This window comes from Malurus melanocephalus, unplaced genomic scaffold (genome assembly GCF_030028575.1).
Source record: "Malurus melanocephalus ecotype Western Australia unplaced genomic scaffold, MMel_1.1 scaffold_713, whole genome shotgun sequence".
NCBI classification, from domain to species: domain Eukaryota; kingdom Metazoa; phylum Chordata; class Aves; order Passeriformes; family Maluridae; genus Malurus; species Malurus melanocephalus.
In genome coordinates, this window is record NW_026623945.1 from 23,482 (window position 1) to 50,143 (window position 26,662).

At 48.3% G+C, this 26,662-nt stretch overlaps 1 protein-coding gene across 1 annotated transcript in view; it reads right to left on the reverse strand.

Moving 5' to 3' along the window:
- Positions 1 to 26,656, reverse strand: part of LOC130584502 (histone-lysine N-methyltransferase, H3 lysine-79 specific-like) — a 27,641-nt gene extending 985 nt beyond the window's left edge. The window contains exons 1-6 of the mRNA XM_057384517.1: positions 26,492 to 26,656; positions 9,689 to 9,732; positions 7,092 to 7,166; positions 4,584 to 4,647; positions 1,872 to 2,100; positions 3 to 70 (exon numbers count right to left, since the gene is read on the reverse strand). Of these exons, the coding sequence (XP_057240500.1) occupies positions 3 to 70; positions 1,872 to 2,100; positions 4,584 to 4,647; positions 7,092 to 7,166; positions 9,689 to 9,732; positions 26,492 to 26,572 (561 nt within the window). The 5' untranslated portion in view covers positions 26,573 to 26,656. The remainder of the gene's footprint in view (positions 1 to 2; positions 71 to 1,871; positions 2,101 to 4,583; positions 4,648 to 7,091; positions 7,167 to 9,688; positions 9,733 to 26,491) is intronic.
- Positions 26,657 to 26,662: the final 6 nt, after the last annotated feature.

Below are 26,662 nucleotides of genomic sequence, written 5' to 3' on the forward strand. Positions count from 1 at the left end.
GCTTTCTCCACTCCGTAGTGATGTTTGCAGTTGGTGGCTGCAGCCACCTGAAGCACCACCTGMCCCACACCTGCAGAGACAAAAAAACCCCACAGCTGAAAGCATTGCAAAGGGACAGACCAAGAGCTTGCTCTCTTTGCTTCCTCTCTCTGAAAATCTCTAAAAAAATCATTGAAGARCCCTGACTGGAGATGTTTTAAGGTCTGGGGGGATGGCAATCCTGCTGGATTTAAATTTAAAAGATATTTTACATATATTTAATATCCACACAATTTTTAATACTATATTATTTAATTTAATATTTAATAACATTATTTGTAGAGCAAAGTGTGCACAAAAAAAAAAACAGGTGAACAGTGGGATTGGCTGCAGTTTCAGTGCCCAGGGCTCTGACATTTGGCCATTCCCAAAGTCATCCCCACCTCCCTGGTGCTGCTCAGACCCCCAAAAATACCTGATTTATTTCTAAAAAAGCCAGCAGCACCCCAGGGAGATGGGAATGACTGTTCAGACCGCAAGAAATGCCCAATTTATTTCCAGGGACAGCAGAAAGAAGCATCCCCCACAGTCCTGTTACCCAGCCAGCAGCACCCCAGGGCCCCAGATATGATCTTCTTTAACCTTCCTGGATAAACAATTGTGAGAATCTTTGGAGGTTTGGTTTTTTTTTCCCCTCCAGATGGGAAAGAGTTTCTCAGCTCTGATACCTTGCTAAAGGTCTCATCTGAACATCAGTCCCTGACAGGAAATTTGAAATTTCAGTCAGCTCCACTGAGGAGGAAGCAGAAGTAACAAAAAACATTGAAGAGCCCTGACTGGAGATGGTTTAAGTTTTAGAGGGATGGCAACCCTATTTTACTGGAATGTAAAATATATTTTAAATATATTTCATATCTACACTATTTTAAATATGATATTATTTAATTTAGTATTTAATTACATTATGATTTATTATTTCATGTATATTATTTTAATATAATTTAATTTATAAAATATTAAATGTCTATTMTATTAAATATTTTGCTACAATTTCACTGAAATATTGAATATTTTATATAGATATTTATTATTTAAAATACTATTTTAATGTTCTTTTTTTTTAATGCTTTTTTTCTCAGAACTCCTATATCACACCAGCAACAAAACCCACACACACTTCTTTGGGTTCAAACATGTTAAAACTTTAGAACACATCAAGCAAGAGAGGAAATTCTTATTGCTCCTTTCCTGTTTCTGAAGAGGATTGTACCAAGAAAAGGAACATCATCTCCTTACTCAGTAACTCTTGCACATGTGCTTGAGTCATACCTGGTTTCCTCACCAGCAAGACACATCTATTTCCTTTTAAAACTCAAATTGCAGTTGTGGGTTACATTTTGTGGGGTTTCACAGCTGTTGAAGTGAGCTGTAAAAGCTTTTTGACACCCTGAGAAGTCAGAGGTGAAAACTTCATTTTCACATTCCATACTAAATGTTTTGCATGGGGAGAAGGGTCAAGAAATGCCATTTTCCGATAGGAAGGGCATAAAGCTAATGCAGTGGAATCCTCAGGAATGCAACTTCAGGGCTCAAGAATCATTTTGAACATTGTTTCTACTTTCCAAGAGTATCCAGCAATACCAACAAAAACAAAAAGGGGTTTGTAACAAAGCATTGCAGGCTGAAATTTCACTGCCACCACAACAGAAGGGCTGGGMTGTTTGTTTGGTCCATTTAATCACGGCATAAAAAGCAGGAGCATCTTTAGGGATTATCTAGAAAAGATGCTTATCCTGTAACACAATCCCCAGTGCTGCTTTACCTCCCAAATATGGGGTTTTTAAAAATATAAACAGCAAAGAAAAGAGACAAAGGAGTTATTGGTCACTCACCACTGCCCAAGTCAACRAACAGATCATCCTCGGTCATTTTGATCTCGTCGATCATTTGGGCCACCAGGTCGAAGGAGGTTTCTCCGTAGACCTCGGGCGAGAAGGGCTCGTAGTTGTTGAGTTTCTCGGGGTCAGTGACCGAGTGGTTGTAGACCTGCTGCAGGATGTGCCGCAGGAGCCCGTTGGAGGGACGTGTGTTCAGCTTCATGGGCTGCGTGGTGCCCTTCCACTGCGGGGACAGCGGGGACACMGTGTGAGTGCCTCAGGGACAGGGGGGACACAGTGTGAGCACCACCTGGGGATGGGGAATGGCACCAGGGACAGCAGAAACATGGTGTGAGCACCCCAGGGACAGCGGGGACACGGTTTGAGCGTGCCAGGGACAGGGGGGACATGGTGTGAGCAACCCAGGGACAGTGGGGACACGCAGTGCAACCCTCAGGGACAGCGGGGACACGGTGTGAGCACACCATGGGACAGTGGGGACACGGAGTGAGTGCGCCATGAGGAGAGTGGGGAACACAGGCTGAGACCACCAGGGACAGTGGGGACACGGTGGGAGCAACCCAGAGACAGCGGGGACATGGAATGAGCACACCATGGGGACAGTGGAACATGGTGTGAAACCCCCAGGGACAATGGGGACATGGTGTGAGCAACCCAGGGACAGCGGGGACACGGTGTGAGTGACCCAGGGATAGCAGGGACACGGTGTGAGCATGCCATGGGGACAGTGGGGACACGGGCTGAGACCACCAGGGACAGTGGGGACATGATGTGAGCAACCCAGGGACAGCGGGGATACAGCATGAGACCAGCAGGGACACAGCGTGAGTGCCCTATGGGGACGGGGAATGGCACTGGGGACAGCGGGGACACGGGCTGAGACCACCAGGGACAGTGGGGACACGGCGTGAGTGCCTCAGGGACAGGGAATGGGACCAAAGGCAGCTGGGAAAGGGGACAGAGCCCCTCCCAGCCCCTCTGGGCCAGGCTGGGCTCCACAAAGGTAAAAGCAGGGAATGGAACTGGGAGAGTTTGGGGTGCTCACCTGGACAGGAGAAGGATCCAGGGAGAGCTCAGAGCCCCTTTTGGGGCCTGAAGGGGCTCCAGGAGAGCTGGAGAGGGACTGGGGCCAAGGGCTGGAGGGACAGGACACAGGGAATGGCTTCCCAGTGCCAGAGGGCAGGGATGGATGGGATATTGGGCAGGAATTGTTCCCTGGGAGGGTGGGGAGGCCCTGGCACAGGGTGCCCAGAGCAGCTGTGGCTGCCCCTGGATCCCTGGCAGTGCCCAAGGCCAGGCTGGACATTGGGGCTGGGAGYRVCCTGGGACAGTGGGAGGTGTCCCTGCCATGGCAGGKGTGGGATGGGATGGGATGGGATTTAAGGTCCCTCCCAACCCAAAGCAGTGACAGCACAGAGATCACACTGCACCAGCTGCTCTGTGCTTTGTCACACCTGAGCTAAACAGGGAATTTCACAGGTGGTCATGGGGAAATTAAAGAGATGCAAAAACCAACAGGACACATAAAACTTAGCACTAAATAGAGTTGGGGAGGGTGGAATGGTTTGGTTTTGGTTTTTGATTTTTAATTWAATTATTTTTTAATTTTGCTTCAGGAGCTGTCAGATGGGAGGGATCAKATGCACTCAAACAGGGAGTGGCAGGAAAGAGATGGAAATCAAGCTTCCTTTCTTCTTCAGAAAAAAAAAAATAAAAACTGTCCTAAGCGTGAAAGTTTTTAAAATATCTGCCTCTTTAATAAAAACAAACAAAAAAATGGCAGCTCCAGGACCCCTCCTAAATATTTCTGTGAGACTCAGATAAGGAGAAAATGAATCACATCAGGTTTATCAGTTCAGACAGCAACTGCAAAYGCTGAATAGCTGCTAAGGTGTCTGAATCCAAATAAGCACAAGTTTTTAAGGCCCAAAAAATTAAGAAAACCCCAGTAAAAAAGGCTTGTTGCCATAATATTGCACATTTCAAATAATCCCCATAAGCACAGCAGAGAAAAAAAAAATCCACCTATGCTTTCAAATGAAGCAGAATAGTAACATGATTCATTGCTCATGTTTTGATTGCTCCAGTTCAACCTTTTATGGGGGGAAGAGAACCAAAAAGCTCATTAAATTGGCCTGGAAAGAGATTACATCCTGCTTTAGCCAATGATCCCACAGGCCAGAGCAGCTGAACTGTGGCAAGGAAATTCCTAAGCCATGGATCACTTCCACAACACACAGGAGAGTTCATATGGATTATTTAAGTACCCATAAGTCACAGAGTTCCCTGTGCAAAAGTCAATCTATATGAGAAATCCCTGTGTTCGATGCACAGAAAYCTTTCCTTCCCCCTGAAGGTAACTCAGCTGTTTCCAAGTGCAAAAACAACAGTGCCAGAAGTGCAACAGCTCTGAATTTGGGAACAAAAAGTGGGGTTTTATTTCCTTTTTTTCTATAAAAATGGCTCTCCAATACTAACTTCTTGACTGTGTGATCAAAAAAATAAGTTTAATACCAAGCTCAAGCCCCCTGAAAAATGGAAGTGCTGGATGTTGGGGGTGCTACAGGAACGGGTTTAATGCAGCAGTGAGACAATCACAGCTTTCTGCTGTGTTATTACATCTGAATTTAAACCTGGCACCCCAAAACCACAGCAGGGCCCCAAATCAAAACTCCCCAAATCAAAACTCCCCAAATCAAAACTCACCAACTGGTGGATGCTGTCGATGGCTCGGTTGTACTTGTCACACAGTCTCTGCATGCTCTCAAAGCTGGGGGGAGAACACAGGACCAGCTCAAAACACACACCATGGAAGGGAAAACCTTGGCTTTTTCAATCTTATTTACTCTAAGTAGGTATTTAAGGTTTGTTTCTCTCAGAATATGTCACTGCATACACAGATTTAAGATTTTGTTTCCTTAAAAAATAAATCCCCARTAGACCATGACAAATACCTTTAATTCCTTTATTATAAGTCATATTTGAGTTCAGTTCTTTTCCTGTAAAAATTCTGTATTCTAAGAACCTCTTCTCCATATTCTCAGCTGCACAGGAATTTAGGAGCTCTGTAAAATTTTCTCCTTTTTTTTTGCTGTCATCTCTCCATGATAATCAGCCCTGAGACAAGCAGATGCTTTTCCAGAAATTAACTCTGGGATTGAAAATGCAGACAGAGGCAGGACAGAGCSTAAAACATCACCATGGGATTGATCCATGGGCTAGCTGGGATTATGGTCAGTCCAGCAGATGCCTTAATGACACAAACTGAGAGGATTAAATCAATTCATCTGAGGCCAGGAAAGCAAGGATAGCCCTGGGAACATCAATTGTTACATAATCAGAGCTACAGAACAGCAGAGAAACAGTATCAGGAGTGACAGGAGTGACATCATGAAACCATGGCTTTCCTGGGATGAGAGGGGATGGGATGGGATCCATGGGATAGGATGGGATCCATGGGATGGGATGGGATAGGATCCATGGGATAGGATGGGATCCATGGGATGGGATCCATGGGATCCATGGGATAGGATGGGATCCATGGGATGGGATCCATGGGATGGGATCAGATGGGATGGGATCAGATGGGATGGGATCAGATGGGATGGGATCAGATGGGATGGGATGGGACCAAGGGACATCAGAAGGGACATTTCAGTCTCTCGTGATCCCCAGGGGCACTGCATTGGCCAGGACACCTCTCCCACAGTTCTGCCCATCCCATTGCTGGCTTCCAGCTGCCTGCACTTCTTTGAATGCTGCGAAAAGCAAAGGCTGCAGTGGGGTTTGGCTGCAGAGCCTCTCTATTTCCATAACCTGCTGCTTCTCTTTCACATCCTCAGCTCAGCCCATCTGCTGCCAGCAATTTTTCTGACAAATTTYTTCAAAAGGAAAAAAAGACTGAAACCGTTACCAAAATTCCAGTTCATTACTTCCTTGAAAAGCTGCAGGAAGGTGATGGGGGTGACTTTGGGAACAGAGGGGGTTCTCTTTCATTCAGCATTGCTGCTGACCACACTGATGGCACCCAGTAAAACATACCAGTGAGGGTGCCTGAATTACAAAATTACAGCACTGCAGCCACTGTGAGTAATCCACAAATCCAAATTAATGGATTTTGATGACAAGGGATGCTCGACCCTGATTCCTCCCTTTGAGTTTTCCAGGAGGAAGAGAGGGACTAACAAAGCCAGCAACGAAACAAYTGAAAATTGAGAGAGGCAGATCATGACAGAAGTATCTGGTGCTCAGRARGTTTAGGTTGGGTATCAGGAAAAGGTTCTTCTGTCCCCAGAGGGTGCTGGCACTGCCCAGGCTCCCCAGGGAATGGTCCCGGCCCCGAGGCTGCCAGAGCTGCAGGAGCGTTTGGACAGCGCTGCCAGGGATGAACAGGGTGGGGTTGTTGGGGGGTCTGGGCAGGGACAGGGGTGGGATTGATGATCCCTGTGGGATCCAGCTCAGGATATTCTGTGATCCCACACAGAGCAATGCAGTTTCAGCTGTAAACTTTGTTCTGACAGTTGTTCTGTGGATGTGGATAAATTCAGAGTTTCCCATGAAGGCAGCTAAGGAGGTTTTTGTAAAGTGCAGTTTGAGCATCACCCTTTTCCCAGCCTCAGGAGAGCCAAACCCATGCACAGAACTCCAAAACCCTCCAGAGACACAGCACAGGTCAGGATCAGCCTCTCCCAGCCTGCAGGGAGATGTCTCATAGCAGACACTCACTCTGAGCTACCATGGACAGGAATTCACCCATAACTGAGGCACCTCAGAACCCCCCAAACAGGGAATTTCACCTAATCCAGCCCCCACCCTGCAGGAAGGGAAGGGAGGGAGAGGAAGCTGCACCTCCCACAGCCACAGCCCTGCCATGCCCTGCTKTGAGCAGGAATTCCTGGTTACTACAGGAGTAGAAAACCTCTGCACCATGGAGATTCCCCCCCTGGCTGCGCTCCAAGGGCACGGATACCGATCATTGTTCCGTGCTGAGCAAATCCAACGCACGGCAGAACCGTGTGGAGTTTCCAATTATGTCCTTAATCCAACTGCCTCTGCCAATGTTGCTGTTACACATTTCCTACCAAAATAACTCMACTGAGCCCCAAGCCAGTTCTGAGRGAAAAACTTCAGTTGGTAGTGACTAAGAATAACCAGTTACACACCACAGCCTGTGATGGCCTGAACTCCTGCTGGGAACAAAAACATTCCTCTCACCTTTTYGTATCATAATCAATTAAAACGTAGTTTTCCATGGCAAGCTTGAGATCTGGGATTTCTTCACAGACCCACCTGGAAGGAGAGAAGAAATAATGAATAGAGGAATTGCCATYTAAGTGTAATAAGGTAATTTATCTCAATTCTGGACAGCTTTGCACGAAGGGAGGATGCTGCAGCAGCCCTGGGAGCTCCCAAAATTGTCAGGGATAAGGCAGATGTCATGGAATGTTCCCTGGAAAACTGCAGCAGTTCATATTTGTGCTGAATAAACAGCAAGATGCCTGTAGACACTGGCAGGAACAGAAAGCTTCAAAAAGGCTTCAAAGCAAGGTGATGAATGTATTCCACGTGTCTAAAAATACTCAAAAGTCATGGCTGATGTTAATCTGACACAGAATGCACAAGTGCAGCATTTCCAAAGAATTCTGCTGCTGCAGGAAGCTGGGCCAAAGCTRAATGTGGAGAACACATTTCCCCCATTTGCCCAAAACCAGCCACCAACCACTCAGTGCCAGGATATTCTCCTCAGGGGAGTGTCTAAACTGCTCTTAYACCTTCCACACCCAGCCAAACCAGATTTTTAGAAGTTATTTTGATGAAAGAGCCCTTTGATAGCCTGAACGAACACAGCCCTGTATGCTGTGGCCAGCAGAAAGGAAAAGCACGTGCCCACTTGCAGGGTATCCAACAATGGCAGCTCACAGGAGAGAGCTTCACTCRTGGCATGGAGGAAGATTAATTCCCTTCAAAGGCAATTTAAAAGCCACAGAAGCTTTGCACACATTTTCCTGCACAAATATCAAATTGGAAAGCACTGTCAGCAGCAAAAAACCTCCCATTGCAGGATGAATTCCAACAGGAAATGCAGAATTTCTTCCTCATAAACCTTACTCCATTCTTCCTTATTAAAATGGAGAGGAAAAATAATAATAATAAAGATCCAACAGTTCTGGTTCCTTCTGGCTGAATCACAGATGGCAAATAACTACACAGGCGAGTSAAAAGCAGAACTTGGGCATCTATTGCTGACTCTCTTTGGGTATTTTCCACCTCCTAAAAGCATCAGGGCTCTCTGCAAAATTTTTTACCCTTAAATCCCAGCAATGGGCAGTCAACAGCTGCCTGCCAGCAGCTTGATCCTTGTGTCCCTTCCAGCCTGGGATATTCCACAATTCCTTTATGAGATAAAGGCTTCCTTGCATTCTGTCAGCCCCACACTTTCCCAACCCCACYGTGGGCACTTTGCACAAGGCAAAGGCAGCACGAGAGTTTGTGACACTGAGTTCTTGCTGAAAACACACTTGTGAAACATCACTTTGACCCAGCTGCCTCCTGAGAGAGTTTCCCTTGGCCTTCAGCACACAAAGCACCAACAACTCCAGCCCAGCCTCCCTCTGAACCCTTGGAAAGGACCTTCCCCACAACCYCACTGATGCCAAGGATCCCAAAGCACAGGAACTCATCCCCACCAGCCCAAGCAAACTGGCAGCAGTTTTGTGGCAAGGTTCTATAGTTGGGAAAAGAAATTCCTTCAGAAGGAAAAYTGTCAGCTCCAGCCCTGTTGCACACCCTCTGCCACACCAGACCATGGGAAATGTTCTGATTTCATGTGAGTGATGTTATCACACTTGGCCCTGACACAGAATGCAGAAGTGCAGCATTTCCAAAGAATTCTGCTGCTGCAGGGAGCTTGGCCAAAGCTGAATGTGGAGAACACATTWCCCCCAGCAGTCCAAAACCAGCCACTTGRTGCCAGGATATTCWCCTCACACTGGGTGCACACAAGGCWCACCACTAYCCTTTTTGSGGCTCACCACTACCCTTTTTKGRGCCATGTGTGACYRAATTTCAAGCTCAGGTGGCTCAGCAGGTACCTCACCTGTGTCTGCACCACCCAAACATTAAAAGCTGCTGCAGACACAGCCTGAGCTGAGCCAAGGGCAGCCTGCAAGGATCTAACACGGTGAACAAGAGCAGCTTTGTAATGGGATAACTCATCCTCATCCCTCAGGTGTTTGGGGAATTCRTGTAGCATTTATTAAAAGTTGTTCTTTGGCACGGCCCCTCCTAATCCTGCTGAAATAACAGCAAGTCACGTCCTGACTGCCCGTGTTGGGAAATCCTCTGCCTTCCTGCTCCTCACAGTCGTGTTTCACCTTTATCCTCCCATTTTCCCCACGCTGCTCCAACTCCAGCAGCAGGATTAGAGCAATGCTGCAGGGAGATCATTGCCAAACAGCCCGAACTCTGTGAGATCACAGCAACAAGAGCAAGGCAGAGGGTGGCCAAGGCAACATCAGCACATAAAACATCAATCCAAGGATGTTCCCTTAACCTTGTTTGTCCACAGCTCCAGTACAAACTGCCACGGGCATGAGCTGAACAACACTGCTGATTTTTAACTCTGCTCAAAACAAAGTATGGCAAAATAAAGCAAAATCTACTCGGCAGGGAGCTCTGTATTGCAATAAATTCAGTTTAGATAATTACTAAAAGGTAATTGCTGCCCTCCTGTGTGTCCTGACTCCACACACCCCTTCCCAGAGTTGCAGAGAGGTGCAGGAAGGGTCTCAGCCCGTGCACCAAGAACTTACCGAATTGTCTCGATAATTTCATGAGCAGCATCGTGGTGTTTGTCCTGAAATAAAAAATAGAAAGAGTCACATAAGGTGCTGTTTGTCAGGAGCTTGCAGGAATCACAGTATTTTTAAGGATACAGCTGCTGAGCATGCTGGGAAAGGAATCTTTGAATTGCACCCATTAAAGCCATCAAAATGAGCCATCTAAGAAAAAAATAATGCTTAAGGAAATACATTTTTCAGTGTCTCTGAGTGACTGAAGGAACTGTCATTCCACTCATTTCTTTGCCATTCCCTGCAGTGGCTGGAAGCCTTTGGGGATTATTGGGATGCAGCAGGTTCCCAAAGAACAGCTGATTCCCTTGGCCCAGCAGCTGGCACARGCTCCCAGCTCCAGATGGGCAGCGGAATTCTAGCACAGGGGATGAATTTCTGAAATGAAGCAGCCAATAAATAGGAGGAGAGGATGTCAGCGCAGGAAAAACACCCTGAGAGCACACACACACAGAGAAAAAGGCCTGGATGTGCAGCCCTGCTCAGGAGATAAAACCTTAAAAAAAGCAAAGCTTGAGCATCACACATCTGCACCAGGGTGAGATGCAGGGGTTTGTTGATTTAATTTGGGAGTTTACTCAGGAGCAACAGAAGCACAAGCAGGTTTAGCAAATTCATGCTAAAAAAGCCCTTGGAGCTGTATTTATATTCTAAATTTCTATTTTAGGGAAGCCACAGGAGATCCTACACACATTGTTGTATCCAGCTGGTGAAGCCGCAGTTAGCAGAGTCCATCTGCACAAAGCTGGGGTTATATTTAGAGATTTGTTTCTGGAAGTGGCTCTGACCTTTTAATGAGGAGTCTCAGAATGAAGGCCCTTCCAGAGTTACAAGTGCAAAGGCTCCCTCAAAGCATTTCCCTTGTCTTGTGCTGCAGAAATGACATTTCTGGGGAGTTACCGGGGGAAATTCTGCAGAAAAGGGCGGGGAGGTAACAAAAAGCACTGGGGTCAGGGGAAGGAAGGGAAGAATGAAACCACTGATGGCTGATGACAGAAAATGGTTGGATTATCCTATTTTCAAGACCTGGAAGGACATGATCTGAGTCAAATGGAAGCTCTTTTCCATCAGCACCTCAGCTTTCCTATTTCCATAAGGAAACACATTTCTCCTTCCATAACCAGTTCATGAACTTGGGATCAGCCAGGCCTGCAGAAGTTCTCATTCCAAGAAATCTGTACACTGCCCTTGGGGTACCTGGAGAAAAATCTCAGGACAGAGGGACACAAAAGCAAGGATTTCTGAGCCTCCTTCCTRAGGGGGCTTATAAATGGGAGAGAGAGGGGCTTTTAATATAGGGGGATAGACAGAGAAGGGGGAATGGCTTCCACTGCCAGAGGGCAGGGATAGGTGGGATAATGAGAAGGAATTTTTGGCTGTGAGGGTGAGGAGGGGCTGGAATGGATTTCCCAGAGCTGTGGGAAGCTGTGGCTGCCCCTGGATCCCTGGCAGTGCCCAAGGCCAGGCTGGACATTGGGGCTGGGAGCACCCTGGGACAGTGGAAGGTGGAACTGATTTATATTTCAGGTCCCTTCCAACCCAAACCAGTCTGTGATTCAATTCTAAATTTATGAGGGAACACAACTGCACCAAATAAACCTTTTCCTTTCAGATGACAAAAAGTTAATCCCAAATCTGGAAGTCACATTAAGCCAAGAAAACCCAAATATTGCAGTTACAGCACGGAGAAGGAAAAGCAGCCAACAGCAGTAGCCAGGACACTTGGGATGGATGGAACACACAGAGCCTGGGCCACATTGAACAACTTTTGATGCCCCAAACATCACAGAACAGGTCTGGGGATGTGCTTCCTCCAGTCTCCAAACCCTACAGAAACCAGCAGCATCCCTAACAGCCTCCCAGGAATGTCAGGTAATTCTTTGGATAAATCTTGGCCTAGAAATCAGGGAAGCAACTGAGCTCAAAGCTGCTYCTGCCTCTGAGTGCACAAATAAAAGAAAGCATGTTCTCTCCTCTTTTCTCTGTGCACTGAAAGGAGGGCACAAGGAGGGAGGAGAACTTCTCTTTCTTCTCCTTTCTTATCTGCCAAATGTAAGAATAAGCCAGGACAGCAKCTCATCCATAAACATCCCCCAGAAATGTTCACGTTTCACTCCACGCAGAATTATCCCAGCAGAGCCCCCCTGGGCTGATGCAGCTCTCCCATAAACTGTGTTCCTGCAGAGGCARAATTGGCTTTATCAGCATAAGCACATTATAGCAGAAAACTGAATTCAGGCTCATTGTGGCATGGCCATTTCCTGGGAGGAARTTCCATTCCCCACTCTGGGGCTGGACATTTGCAGTGTGAGCACAGCACATGAGAGATCACTTATCCTAGAGATCTTCATGCAAATACCCCTATATACAACCAAAATTGTCCAATTGGGTTAAAAATTGTAAAAATTGTATAAAAAAAAGTGTAAAAAAAGTGTAAAAAGTGTAAAAAAAAAAGTCTTTTTTTCTTGGGTTAAAAAGTTAAAAAATCAATTTTTAATATCATAATAAAAAAAAAAAATCACAATTCACATCTACAACTACAGATCAGCCAATTTAAGTGACTTTGCACAAACTCATGTGGGAACTCCAGGCAGAAGGGATCTTTGAGGTTGGTTTGTGACATTAGCAAGGAATAATGAAACTCCAAGCAGTTTCACATCTACTGCTGCTGAACTTCCCATGTTGAAACACTTCCCAAATTCACTATACTCGCTGACAGATTTTGGCTGAGCAGAGAAGCTCTCATGGTCTCAAGCAAGTCTTGAAAAAAAAAAAAAAAAAAAAAAAAAAAAAAAAAAAAAAACCAGTATGATCTCCTACATTTATTCAAAGCAGAGCTGGCTGTGGCAAATGGAGGGAAGAGAAGGGGAGAAACAGATTTGAAGGGAATCCAGAGCAGCTTCCAGTTCTTCAGAGAAACTTCCAGCCCCATTTCACCATGATGGTTGTAGGATTTAATCAGAGAAGACACTCAGCAGCAGCAGGCATCACATTAGTGTTCAGGCAATGGGTTATGGCACTGATGGGGAGTCAGAGGCAACCAAAGGGAAAATGGGACAGAAACCCCCCAAATCCTGACCCTGCCCCAGGCTCAGCTTTTCAAAGTCCCAAAATCCCCGATTCTATTGCAGCCCCTACCATGGCCCTTCAAAACAACCCCAAATCCCTGCTCCAGCCTCTGCCATGGTCCTTCCAAACCCCCCAAATCCTGACCATGCTCCAGCCCCTGCCATGGCCCTTCCAAACAAACCCAAATCCCTGCTCCAGCCCCTGCCATGGACCTTCCAACCTCCCCAAATCCCCATTGCAGCCCCTGCCTTGGCCCTTCCAAACCCCTGCAAATCCCCAGTTCCACTCCAGCCCCTGACTTGGTCCTTCCAAACCCCCCAAATCTCCGATTCTACTCCAGCCCCTATCATGGCCCTTCCAAACCCCTCAGATCCTGAACCTGCTCCAGTCCCTGCCATGGCCCTTCCAAACCCCCAAATCGCTGCTCCAGCCCCCCAAACCCCCAAACCCCTGCTCCAGCCCCTGCCAGCAGCATCAGGCAGATGTACAGGTGCAGGTCAGACTCTCAGCAGAGCTGACAGCAGCAGCTTTAACCTGGATCCCTCCCAGCCCCAGGGGAATCCAGCAGCCTAGGAGGAGGGATGGGATCCCTGAGGGTTCTGCTGCAGCCTGGGAGGGATGGGCATCCCTGAGGGTTCTGCTGCAGCTCCAGCAGCCTAGGAGGAGGGATGGGGATCCCTGAGGGTTCTGCTGGAGCCTGGGAGGAGGGATGGGGATCCCTGAGAGTTCTGCTGGAGCCTGGGAGGAGGGATGAGATCTCCGAGGGTTCTGCTGGAGCCTGGGAGGAGGGATGGGATCCCTGAAGGCTCTGCTGCAGCTCCAGCAGCCTGACCAACCCTCCCCTGCTCAGCCAACAGCCCCAAAGGTGGCCTGAAGTTTCTCCAATCCATCCAAGGATCTGAGTTTGTTTTTTTGGCTCCCTTAGGTGTTTTCTGTCACGTTTCCCAGCTGCAGTGCCCATGACTCAGGCTGCAGGCAGGTCGTGCTGCTGTGTCGTGCTGGACTCTGACACCTCAGGGCTCTGGCAGTGGAACCTCGCTGGGAAGAGCCTCCCACAGACTCCATCAATCCTGCCTGCAGAAGCTTTTTGGCCGAGGCTCAAGCAGCCTCTGTTCTGTTCCCAGTCACGAGATGATGCCACCACGGTGCTGTGTGTCACAAAGAGCAGCTCCAYTGAGCCTCCTCCTGCTCCAGGCTGACTCTCCCTCCCTCCTCCCTGCACGCTACGTGCTGCTCCTGGCTTGGATGTACTTTCCAACGTTCCTGTATTTACGTCGTCTGARACTTGCCCTTGGAATCTTCTCAGCCACATAAATGGAAGCTTTTCACCATCAGCCTTTGCTTGAAATACTTTCCACATTAAAGAGATAAGAGTTGCAGCCTGCTGTAATTATTGAGACTGCTCAAAGCTCTTCACAACAAATTTTAAACAAATCAAACCCAAACACACATTGAGCTGCTGCAGCCAACCCTCTCCAGCTGAACTTTTCACAGAGTTCTGCTCTTCAACCTAAAGGCTGAATTGAAACATGAGTTCCCAGAGAAAGTTCARTGCTTTTTGCCAATATATTTCATTGGAAAAAGTAACAGAAMGAAAGCAGACACCTTCTCAAAAGTYACTCCAAAGAGAATCCAACTTTGTAGGGAAAACAGAGGAGCGTGACTCCAGCCAGCGGGACTGAACAGCTTCACAGTTCYGATTGCTACAACACATTTCTCCATCCTCATGTTCCTACAACTTTGAGCACAGGAGTTTGGAGCCAAAACCAGCCCCACTGCTGTCAGCTGAGCACCCCAGGGCCCCCAGYACACACAGCTCCATCCTGCACACACCAAGCTGAGTCCTCCTACASATCCCAACCCCCATCACCCTTCAGRCCRTGAAGGATGGGCTAACAGAGCAATTWTTCAGAGTTTGATCTTCCCCTTCTCTTCATAAATAAGACCTTTTGTATCTTGCAGATTCAAGAATSCCTAATATGTGATTTAGAGGCCAAATAAGACACTGCCCAAAAGCTCTTTCCAAAAAAGCATATTGAAGCTGTCATTACCTTTTTCTATAATCATATTCTTTATTTGTTAACCTAAATTTAAACATCACCAATATGACCAGAACTCAGTGATGTGGGCACTGCCCAGGCTCCCCAGGGAATGGTCCCGGCCCCGAGGCTGCCAGAGCTGCAGGAGCGTTTGGACAGCGCTGCCAGGGATGAACAGGGTGGGGTTGTTRGGGGGTCTGGGCAGGGACAGGGGTGGGATTGATGATCCTTGTGGATCCTTTCCAGCTCAGAAGATTTCAGGACTCTCTGATTCTATGAACTTCTAAGTTCTCAGTATCCATCACAGCTATTCTTACTCTGCCATCAGCATAAAAAAAACACCTAATAAACCAGCCCCAATAGCGCATATTTATATACAGAGATCACAGCCTGCCTGACAGGATCAGCACCAGCCACAGCTCAGTTATCTCTGCACAACTTTGTTCTACAAAGCACCAAATTCTAATGAAACCAGCTCAATCAGGCCTTTCTACAGAACAGTCTACAAGAGCAAGGTCGGGTGTAAATTAGACTTTGCAACATTTTTGCCACRAGCTGACTGTTGGAAAGGTTTGTAATTCCCCCTGAACACAAAACCCTACACTCCTCCTCCAGGTGTGACTGCTTTGGTTACATCAGTTTTTCAAGTTAACATCCCTTAAGATACCTAAATGGCAAGATTTTTATTTAATTCTTTATTTGATGATCCAGTATATCCCAGACTCCTGGGTGTGTTTGCACAGGCCAATTATCCCCCAGCGCAACAATCCATAGCTAAAGTGAATTKTAACCTGAAGCAAGTTTTAAACATTCTGGTTTCCATCCTCAAACACAAARAACTTGTTCAGTGAAATCAGGCAGCCAGCACTGCCTGGAGCAAGAAATACCCCTCATTGCCCTTCCAAATTTACATCCTTTTTTTATTTGGGCTCTTCTTATGAAATTGTGCTTGGCCTTGGGGTAAGCTAAGTTGGGGCTTGGGGGTGAACACTGTATTTTTATAAATTTCATTTCTCCATATGTCAAATCAGGCCTCATCCAGGCTRGAGGAGGTTGGAGCCTAGGATAGGGGAAGGTGGAATGAAATGAGATTTAAGATTCCTTCCAACCCAAACCACTCTGGGATTCTGTGACTCTATAAAAGTGGCATCTTTGTGAGATCTGATCATCTGCACAGCACAGGCAGTAATAAGGTATCCCAAAAAGTCTGCAAACCTCTGCAGCTAACAAATGGTTTGAAAACCTGGATGAATTCTTGAAAAAAAAAAAAAAAAAGAAGGAAATACAGCTCAGACCCCTCCAATCTTTTTCTCAGCACTACACACAGACCTTTACAACCCCGTATCTCCTCTTCATAGACAGGAACATTCCTGGGAATAGTTTTGGCTGCCTAGACTAAACTGTCCCACACCAAAGTGACCAGGGCCAGTTCAGACTCACCAGACCACACTTCCTGCCCCCAAAACGGGCCCGGTGACCAAAGCAGCCCTTCAGAAATGTGAAAAGCAGCTGTGGTCAAGCAGTGGCAGAGCAGGAGGGACAGATCCCCTACAAGCTTTCCCCCGTCTGTCAGATGTGTGAAAACGAATCTGACACAAACCAGTTACAAATAAATCAATGGCAACACTTGGGTACCTTTAAATGACTCTTTTTAGATACATTTCCAGMACTCCAATGTAACACCAGCTTCTCCCAAGTGCTGAATGCTGACCCCACTCATGGATTAACAGAAGTCATTGGGATTTGCCAAATTCTGATCTCCACACGACCCATTTAACTGCCAAAACAAAAGAGGTCAGTCCCACCAGCCCCTGGGTTTAAACAACAGCTTGGTTGCCTGCAGTGGCAGCTCTCTCTCCCCAGGCAGCAGTCCATAAATCCAAGGCAGAGGATGTTACAGCTGCAGACAAGATGGTTAGCAGAGATCAAAAAGATGGATTAGGAAAAGCCAATCAATCTTGCAGAAGGCTGGTRGGACAAGTGCCTCTTTCAAGCCCCTCGCTTCCCTCCATCTGGGGAGGATGATAAGGCTTTCTCTGGACACCAGGAAAGGCAACGTGAGCCACTGCAGCTTCTGCAGGAGACAGCAAAGAGCCAGTGTTCTGCCTGGCACACGGATGCCCTCACAAACCAGGSATTTCAGCCTGTCAGGAGTTTGTGTTCCTCCTCCCACAGGGTTTAATTTCACCTAAACCCACCTAGAGAGAGCCAGCAGCACAGCCCCCCTGGCCAGAGCACACYCCTGAACACAGGGATCACAAGAGTCTGTGCAAAGCCCAAATCCAAACATTTCCAGCTGCTCCAGCAGCCAGGAGCTGCTCAACAAAGGGAGGATCTCAGGCTCCATGTCCTGCCAGCTCTGCTTTTCATCACTCTGCATTTTAAGGTGTTTGCCTTGTGTTCAAATGCCAGTGAAACCCTGAGTAAGGGAAAGGGAAAGCCTGCTCCATGTGATAATCCATATTGGATGCAAGACTCCATTTGCTATTTAATATTACCAGATTTCATCCCAAACCAAGATTGTGCCATTTTAGCTTCCATAGCAACAACCAAAGCACAAATTTTTTCACCAAGAGAGAAAAGGACAGGCCACAAGTCTCTGAACCACCCAATTACTGTCACTCCCTTAATCAGGAAAACACAAGGACATTCACAAGAATACATTTGTAGTAGAATGTATAAAAGGAGATCTCCTGCAGAGAACACCTTGTGTCCATATTGTTCCTCCCAGTTTCAGAGAGAAAAAACAGGAAAGGAAGAGCTCCCAAGACTGCATTTGGAACCCATCACCCACACAGCAGGAGGCAGACAAGCCTGAGGTATTTTCAGTAGTTTTTAAATTATTGTCACACAAAACCAAATGGAAAACGTGGAGGGCACTAAGGCCTCCTTAACAGCTATGTAAGGACATTTAAATAAAARAAAACGGCCCAAAATCCAAAATAAACTAACAAAGGAAACAGGCAYCGGAAAAGATCCCAACTGCTCTGGATAATCATTCAGCATGGTTGCAACAGGGATTGCACTTTCACTGCCTCTGCCTCGACCACAATAACCCGGTTTTGCCTCTCCACRCAGCAATTCCAACTGTTGCTACGGACACTGCACAGATGCAGGAGGGAATGGTTCCCCTGGTACGTGCAGGAGGGGCTGTGTAAATCCATTAACATGCAATCAGCCTGCAGGAGTGTGGGGAGGCACACGGGACACTCACAGCAGGATGAGCTTCCCCAGCGGGAGCCAGGCAAAAAAAGGAGTAATTCCACCATGGAAAAAAACAGTTAAAAATAATCTTTATATTATAATGTATATGGAAATGCAATGATTTTGGTAAAACATTTCTTAATGTGTCCTACTGCCGTTCCAGGGGAGTTTGGGCAGGGACACAGCCTGGGCAGCTGGAGRCAGAGGGCAGATGCTGTGGTGATCCCAGGTGTACAAGAAACCAGCACTGCTTGTTCTGGGACAGAGGGAACTGCTGGGCTTTCACTCCCTGGCACAGAGGAAGGCAGCCCTGCCACCATCCCACAGACAGTTTAACCCCACCGAGCCACCTGCCCCTCCACCACTTCCCCAAAGTCACCTCCTGCTCTGGGCCAGCGGTGTCTGTGCTCACACACAGCAAAGGCTGGGGGCCTGAACTAAAACTGAGCCTTTGTGGGGTTTGGGCTCAGTTCCTTTTCACCCAGACCACTTCACTGGGTGAAACTCCAAGGATCAGGCAGCTCAGGCACACGTGGACAACCACAACAAGAGCCACTTCTACCTGCAGATGTTCCAGCTGCAAACCTGCACCTCCCCAGGAACCMCAGCCTGTGGAACTTAAGGGAAGAAATGAACACCCAGCCCCAAAATCCCCGGTGCTGACAGCAGCCACCACCTCCTTCTCGAGCCCAGGGTCTTTCCACACCCTCAGTGGGTGCTGGGAAGATGCCATGGCACAGCCTGAGCCCCATCTCCTGCAGGGAAACTGCTGAGACAACAACAGCTTAAATAACCACTTTCTATTCTGTGAAGATAACTCAGTATTGGACAGCCCAGAAATTCTGCTCCTACTTAACACACAAAAATATTCCACATAACAGAAATTAGCAATAAAAGCTTGTACTCTTTCTAAAGCCCACCAGGCTCCTAAAGGAAGGTGTTTTGTTAGGTACAAAAAAAATATGGATATGGAGTTTCCTTCATAAGCTTCAACTTGAACAGCAGACATCAACTTCCAACCACYAACCATTTTTACAGCTTCTACTGTRAAGACTTCTAAATGACCCTACAATATTACAATGCATTCTTCATAGAATGCAGAATTACAAATGACTGCTTGCAGTAGTGAGCAGGGATGGGAGCCAAGGTGAGATCCACAGGCTCCAAACCCAGCTCCAGAGGGTCAGAGGCCACCCTGAGCCAGCACCTGATCTCCCAGGTCTCGTTGCCAACAGATATGGAAACCAGAGGGAACCACCTGCAAGCCAATGGGAATTCATCTGAGGAATGAAAGAGCAACCTCAAAAGCTCACAGTTGCTCAAATTCCAGAAAAGTCAAAGATTAATAATATTGCTGAGCTCCAAGAAGTAAATGACACATTAATGCCAAAACCTCAGGAAACTGCCCTTCACAGGACACAGCAAAYACCAAAGATGCAGTATTAAAACCCATTGAGTTTTTACTAAGAAACTTATTCAGAACCTCCCRTAGTGGTTGGTTTGGTAAAGTTTTTCAACGCTTCATTTACTCATCTTCAGTAGTTCCTTAGATTTTTCATCCAACACTACAAAGTTCTTCCAGYGTAGATTTTTAGAAAACTCTCATTCACTCGTGAAATGAAACAAACCAAAATACTCTGAACAGGAACTTTTTCGTTATTCACAGATCTGCTCCTATCTATGAAACCATCATTTCCTGCTGTAAAATACACTCTTCCTATGCTCTAAAAATAGTCCCTACTCAATTTGATAGCTAGAGCAGCATGTGGCCAACTTTTCTATTCAGTTTTATTTCTTGTTCCTCTTCAGAGTTAGTTTTGTCTTTAATAATTACCATGAAAGTAAATATGTTCACAATTCCTAACGTGAACTTTTCCTCCTTCTGTAGATCCTTCTGTTAGGAAGGAGAAAATAATTAAAGCAAAAATACGTTGAGACACTTTATGATTATGAATCTGTGATAAAGACACTGTAAGGGATCAAACAAATTCACCCCAGCCCTGGTCCTTGTGTTGATCACTACAGTGCAAAACTTTAATCAGGCAGTTAAAGGTTAACTCAAAGCAGGAAGGGAAAAAAAGCAAGTCAATGTGAAAGGAGGAAAAGAAAGAAGGAAGAGTAAGAAAGTAGACATATGGATGTCTGGGGAGAAGGGTGATTAAATCCCCCATAAATCTCACATACCAAGAGGTAAGATATTTTGCCTAAATTCCCAGAGGCAACACAATTCAGTCCCATATCTGAGACTTGAAAGGATAATCATCTCCATATATAATAAGGCTGCCATGAAGGACAAGAGCTGGAGCTGCATGTGGGGCCACGAATTTCCCTTGGCACACTGAAAGCTTTCAGTGCTGTGTCCRACTAGAGTTGATGGGTGAATTTTTWGGTAGATAAATTTGAATTGCTTGAGCTGGAACTTTGGCCAGGACAGGARCATTAATCCTCACTCATCTGCTGATGGAAAAAAAAAAGAAAAAAAGGAGGAAAACAAGCAATCCTGGACAGCTACTCTGTCTTTCAGCAGTTCCCTTTCAGATAAATCAGTTCTAAAAAAGAAAATAAACACTGGTGTGGTCCTAAGATGCAAGACAAGAGACCAACTTTCACTTTCCATACAGAAATACTGGGAGAAAAACGTCTGTTAACTGAAGCCATGATTTATCTTGTATCCAACGGGTCAGAGCTTGGAACAAAAGCCAGTCTGAGAACTGAACAAGCACCGATTGTCACTCAGGGCAAGTTCTACTTCAAAGGGTAAAGCCCAGAAGGAAACTGCTCTTCTGTGCTGCCCACGTGCTGCACAATTAACGCTGTAGGGCTCGGCTGCCCCCCAAGAGCACATCCCTGGCTCACTCTGGCACCGGGAAAAAGGGCAGAAAAAACCATGTAACTTTGCCAACTCTGGGATTTGCCTGTCAGTAGAAAAACCCGAAGGMTTTTGAAATGACTGAGTCAATATTTCCCAGTTTCACACCACTCGCTCTCCCYGCTCCAGGTGTTTTTACAACCGGGGAGGGCAGGTAGAGACAAAGGTGCTGAGAAATCGGAACAGAGCTCAAGTTTTCAARCCTTTCCTCCACCGGAGAAGTTTCTCTAAGTGGTTAGTCATCCCCACAAGCATTTCCCAACAAGCTGCGTCAACAGCAGAAGGGAAAACCCCCCGAACTCAGCCCCCGCTGCCCGAATTTCTGGGCAATTACTCAGGGGGTGAGGAGGTTTTTGCCTGGCAAAGCAGAGCAAMAGTTTCCTCCTCTGCTCCTTTGTAAGGCCGGCTGCCCCGGGCAGGCCCTGACTCACATTTCACAGAGCAGGGCGGGGGGGCCGYCTCTGACAACACTGCAACTGTTTTTTCCAGCCCAGATATTCGCAGCCATGCCGATCCCACATTCCGCCCCACATTCAGCTCCACTGGCACCACGTCCCGAGGGGAGGATCAGGGGGGCTTCACCTTCCCCCTCCAGCGTGGGCTGATCCTGCGGAAAAACCAGGAACACGTGCAAGATGTGTTTTCAACAGCTCATCCCGCAGGAGGGGTATGGAATAAGGACAGGATGGGCAGGAGGGACAGGACAATCCTCAGCAGCTCCAGCCCCAAGGGAATAATTTAGGTTCAATTTAGGTTCTTCCCAAATCCATCTACAGCACCATTCCATGGCACTGAACTGCTCCCACACCCGCCTGGGAAGCCAAGGCCAGGCATCAGAGAAATTCTTCCCAGGAAAGCTGAGTGACACACACATAAAAAAGAGGATTAAATTCTCAAACAAGGTTTGTTATTCATCTCCACCGTTGATCTTTAATTTCAAAGGTGACAATCCCCGCCGGGCTGTGATTTTCATTAACACTCCCTGCCCTTGAGGTCTCCCTGCACAGCACATTCCTTTGGTGACAGAATGGTATCAGCTGGATCACGACAGCAGAGAGAAGGGAAAGGAAACCTAAACCCACACTCTGCACCCTCCCACCTGTACAAAATCCAGTAGTAAGAAGCTTGTATCCCATTACTCCCAGTAGCAGCCATCACAGCCCTCCAGGGTGATGCTCTGACAACACTCAATTAGAAAATAAGAATTTTCCTGCCATTGCAGCTGAGTGGAAAGTCAGCAGCCACGAGGAGGAACACAGACAAATAAATTAATTATTCAAGCCAGACTTCTCATCACAAGTGTTAATCTGGAGGTTTAAGCTCCAGCAGCTCAGGGCAGAGGCACCTCACGCTGGTAAAATGTGCACAGTGACACAGTCAGGACTGTCCACTCCTGGGACAGAGTGAAAGGCTGGAAGAAGGGAACAAAATTGGTMGGAGACAAAGAAATGGTATTACCATATGGTAAATAGGGCAGAAGATAAATTCTTGGCTGTGAGGGTGGGGAGGCTCTGGCACAGGGTGCCCAGAGCAGCTGTGGCTGCCCCTGAAAGTGTCCAAGGCCAGGTTTGGATGKGACTTGGAGCACCCTGGRATGGTGGAAGRGGGTGGAGCAAGATGAGCTTTAAGGTCCCTTCCAACCCAAMCCATTCCATGATTCTTTGATCCTACACCCAGAGCAAAACCCTGCTGGGACCCCCAGAGGCTGCAGAAGTTCCCAGGTTCTGCCACRACTCAACCCCTGGCCCTCACAAGCCAAACAGGGCAGGGGGAGCACAACCCATAAAAACCTGGCACACACAGACACAGCCACCTTCCACGGGAATGCCACCCAGCAGGGATCAGAGCAGCACAGGCAGATGTTTCATTGTGAAACTGGAAAGGATCTTCACAATATTGAACACGACAGCAGGGGAGAAGGACACGGTGCCACAACAGCCCTGCACAGCCTCGTCACCTGCCTGTGCCTCCTGTCCCCGTGTCACACTGACACTGGGATCACCCTGCCAACCCCAGCAGGCCTGAAGGGGAGGAGATGAATGAAACACAGTGTCCTCCTCTCTCTGACAGACAGCAAACAGGCTTTTCCACATTCACCAGCTCTGTGCTGCAACAGGGTGCAGCCCAGCCAACGTCGATTTGGGGGACAATTATCAGCTCCAGCAGCYCTGAGCCTCCTGTTGCTCAGCTGTCTGTGCCAGCAATCCCACAGATATTTCAGCAGAACCCTGCCACACCAGACTGTAGAGCTGACCCACCCCACAAACCCCCACCCTTTTCTCCCTCCCCCACACACAAGAGGCTTCGACTGTAAGCAGGAACTTGTCAAGAGTTCAAAGTACAACCTGAGACAGCTCACACATCAGGCAGAGCTTATTGTGGCACAAAACGAAAAATCTCCATATTTAAACCKAATCCATATTCAGATTTAACTATAGTAGAAGTCAGAGACAAGAGAATGAACCATTTTGAGAAAAATTATCTGGGGAAAAAGTTTAATATCTGTGAGCCTTAAAACTTAAAACACCCCCTGTATCCTTCAGATCAAAGTAATGAGTACCAAGTTGTGCTTAGCAATACTTGAAATATGACTAAAAATGCCACCTTCCACCAGCGGCAGCTTGTTTGGATTCATTAACTCTCCCCCAAATACTGCTTTTATCCAGGCCTGTATCTTTCCTAGTATCAAAATTTAAATTTTAACATTGTACCCCTACTCTCTTGACAATCTGGCACGGGCAAAAAGTGGGGCAGGTACGKGGGAGCCGAGGAGTTAACCAGCACACAAAAGAGTACACTCACTTCAGCTCTGATTAAGTGGGGCAGTCACAAAAACAGAGGTCAACATCAGAAAATATTTTGTGAGTCATGAGGAGAGATTACTCACCATGCACTATTCAACTTACTCATCACAGTGTGGCACGGCCAGCACGGCTCACCACGGCTTCATTAGGGCACCGTGGCCTTTCCTTTGAGGCGGAGGAAGGCGGGGGAAGGAGCCGCACTTTCAGTTTTGTGTGGAAGCCAGTGGGAGGCTGGAGCTGCACCACCACCGCCGCTCTCTCTCCTCCCACGGCCCTAATTAGACTCGGAGGGAAATACATGTTTCACATCAGCCTCCCCGGCTCTTTTAGCATCCCAACAAGCGCCGGGTTGTCAGGCGGGCTATTATCCGGACTCAGCAGTCTGGAGAGACCCCACTTTTCCTATTATACACGAAAATATGCGGCAGCCCAGCAATAAAGAGCCACGGTATTAATGCAGGCGTCCATTAATGGGAGAGATCAGCCTTCTACGCAGCAACACCGACACCGCTAATTTAAGATGTAGTAAGAGCATAAAAATAGCCAAGTTACTCAAGGCAGGGTTACATCACACCACACAGCCCGGGCACACAGCAGGTTCACACTACAGAGCCTCGGATGTTGGGAAAGATGACTCCCTGCTACTCGTGCCTCTCCCACCAAAAATACCCAGTGCTCCCCTTCCCCTCTCCCTCCAGCTCTCCTGGGAAAACACATCTCACGGTGGCCAACAGGAAGAAGCCAGAACGCTGCTAAATAAAACTCCTTGAAGCGTGGGGTGTTTTTTTTTATTTTCCCTGCCCTCAGCTATCCCACCTTGCTTCCTCGGAACCACGAGCGGTGAAACTAAGAAATGTTGTGCTTACGTCAAAGCGAGCCGAGCTCTCGCAGCAGCTCGGGGCCGCGCCAGCGCGGGGAAAGCGCGGCCGCAGTTCAGCAGAGCACGATGTCAGCAGGCCAAGCCYTGCCGCGGCCACGGGGATTTGTTTGCAGAGCCCCGGGCTTGAGCTGGAGCCGCGGGCAGCGCCGCTGAGTGCGTGTGTGCGAGCACGCCGGGGCTGCGGGGAGCGATGCTGCTCGGCTCCAGGTGGAGCATCCACTCGGGAATGACCGTGGAGAAGCTGGCAGCGCCAAGGGATGGTTTAATGGCAGGATGTTTGGGGTTTGTGGTATTTCTCAGCTCCCCCATCACTCCCCCCCACCCCGTCCACCGTATTTCTGATCAACTGAGAGAAATCCGATTTATTCTGCCATCTTCAGAACCAGCTGCTCAAGTTTTCCCAAATCAACTAAATCCTTATTTCTCGTGTTGCAAAACACACGTTTCACCCCTAAAATAAAGGGTGGGGGGTTTGGTTTTTAAGCCTGTAGGAATCTCTACGAACGGACATAAAACCATTCCTCCTTTCCACATTAATCCCTATYCCGCGTAATCTTTAACCTCCGCTTCACACAACCCGCTCGGGCCGCGGGGCGGGAGGAGGGTAACGACACGAGTTAATATTTGGCGAGAAAAAGCGAAGCCGGTCATCGCTTGTACTTTCAGTTTCTGACAATTTGAGCAGAGCGCGCGCCCGCCAACACTGACAGAGCTGCCCAAACAGGAAAGGCTGCGCTGAACCAGTGTGTGCTGGGAGACACGCCGGCAACAGCACGCCAGCCCGCACGGATGGAGGATGTTTTGGAAAGGCACGGCTCCAGCAGCAGCCCCCGAAAGGCAGGCGGCAGATAGGAGCAGGCAGCCGTCTCCCCCCGCTCCGCCACGAGCGAGATATTCCTAATCGCTCACACACACACAAGCGGTTGCCAAAGCGAGCAACAACATCAGCAGTATCAGCTGCCCCAGCCTGTGCGTCCCAGCGTGTTCTCGCCGGGAAGCGGCTCACGTACAACAGCACAGCCGGGAACGCAGGGATAATCAACAGTGTCTGCGCCAAGTAAACATATAGAGAGAGGTTCTGCCTTTGCAAACTGTGCGCCGRGGGGCTGCACGCAGTTAGGGAGAGGAATTGTTGAAGGGTTGATAGGAAGCCTACACGCATCCAAAAATACCCTCCCCGGAGCCTTTCGGCTCTCGTGGGATTGTCGCTAATTTGAACATGGACATTGTTATCAAGGTCACACATCGCTCGCCCGGGCTCGGGAGAAAGTCAGGCAAGTTAAGGGAAAACGCCGCTCGGTAGCTACGCAAGGACAAGTGACATTTTATTTGGAAGCACGAGGATTGCGGCTGGCTTGGATTCTGCTCGGGATAAATAAAAGGGGAGCTCCAAGGGCACGGCTAGAGGGGAACTGGCAGCAGCCCCGCGACACCGGCGCTGCCTCCAGACCCACAACCACGACTGGCCGCTGTTTATTCCCACCCTGCGGCTGCTCCTGGGGGTCCCCCCGACCACCCGAGGCCATCCATAATTAAAGCGCTATTCCCCATCCAGAATCCCTGGATTCCACCCGGCTCGCAGCAGCACCGGTTATTAACCAGTTACACGAGCCCAGCGCGAGGAAAACACGAAAAACTTTTCATTAACCAGTCCTCCTCCTCCCCGCCCTTCGGTTTAGTCAACCAATTATAAAATGAAATTGGGGATTTGACTTCCAGGCGAGCAGCGGCGGCACCCGGGGCCGGGGCTCCGGGGGGGGTTCCCGCACGGGGGGCGATCATCCCGACGGATCCCGGGAAGGGCCGGYGCTCGGGGATCGCCCGGCCGGTGCCAGGGCCGGGGCAGGGCCGGGGGCGCTGACAGGGCGCGGGGCAGGTGCGGGGCCGGGCCATACTCACGTAGACGGGCAGCGGCCAGGGGTACACGGCGGGCTCGGCTCCCACGGGCGACTTCAGCCGCAGCTCCAGCCTCTCGCCCATGTCGGCAGCAGGAGGACGAGGCGGCGGCGGCCCCGCACCATGCTAGAGGGGCCGGCCGGGGCGGGGTGCGGCGGCCGGGCCGGGCCGGGG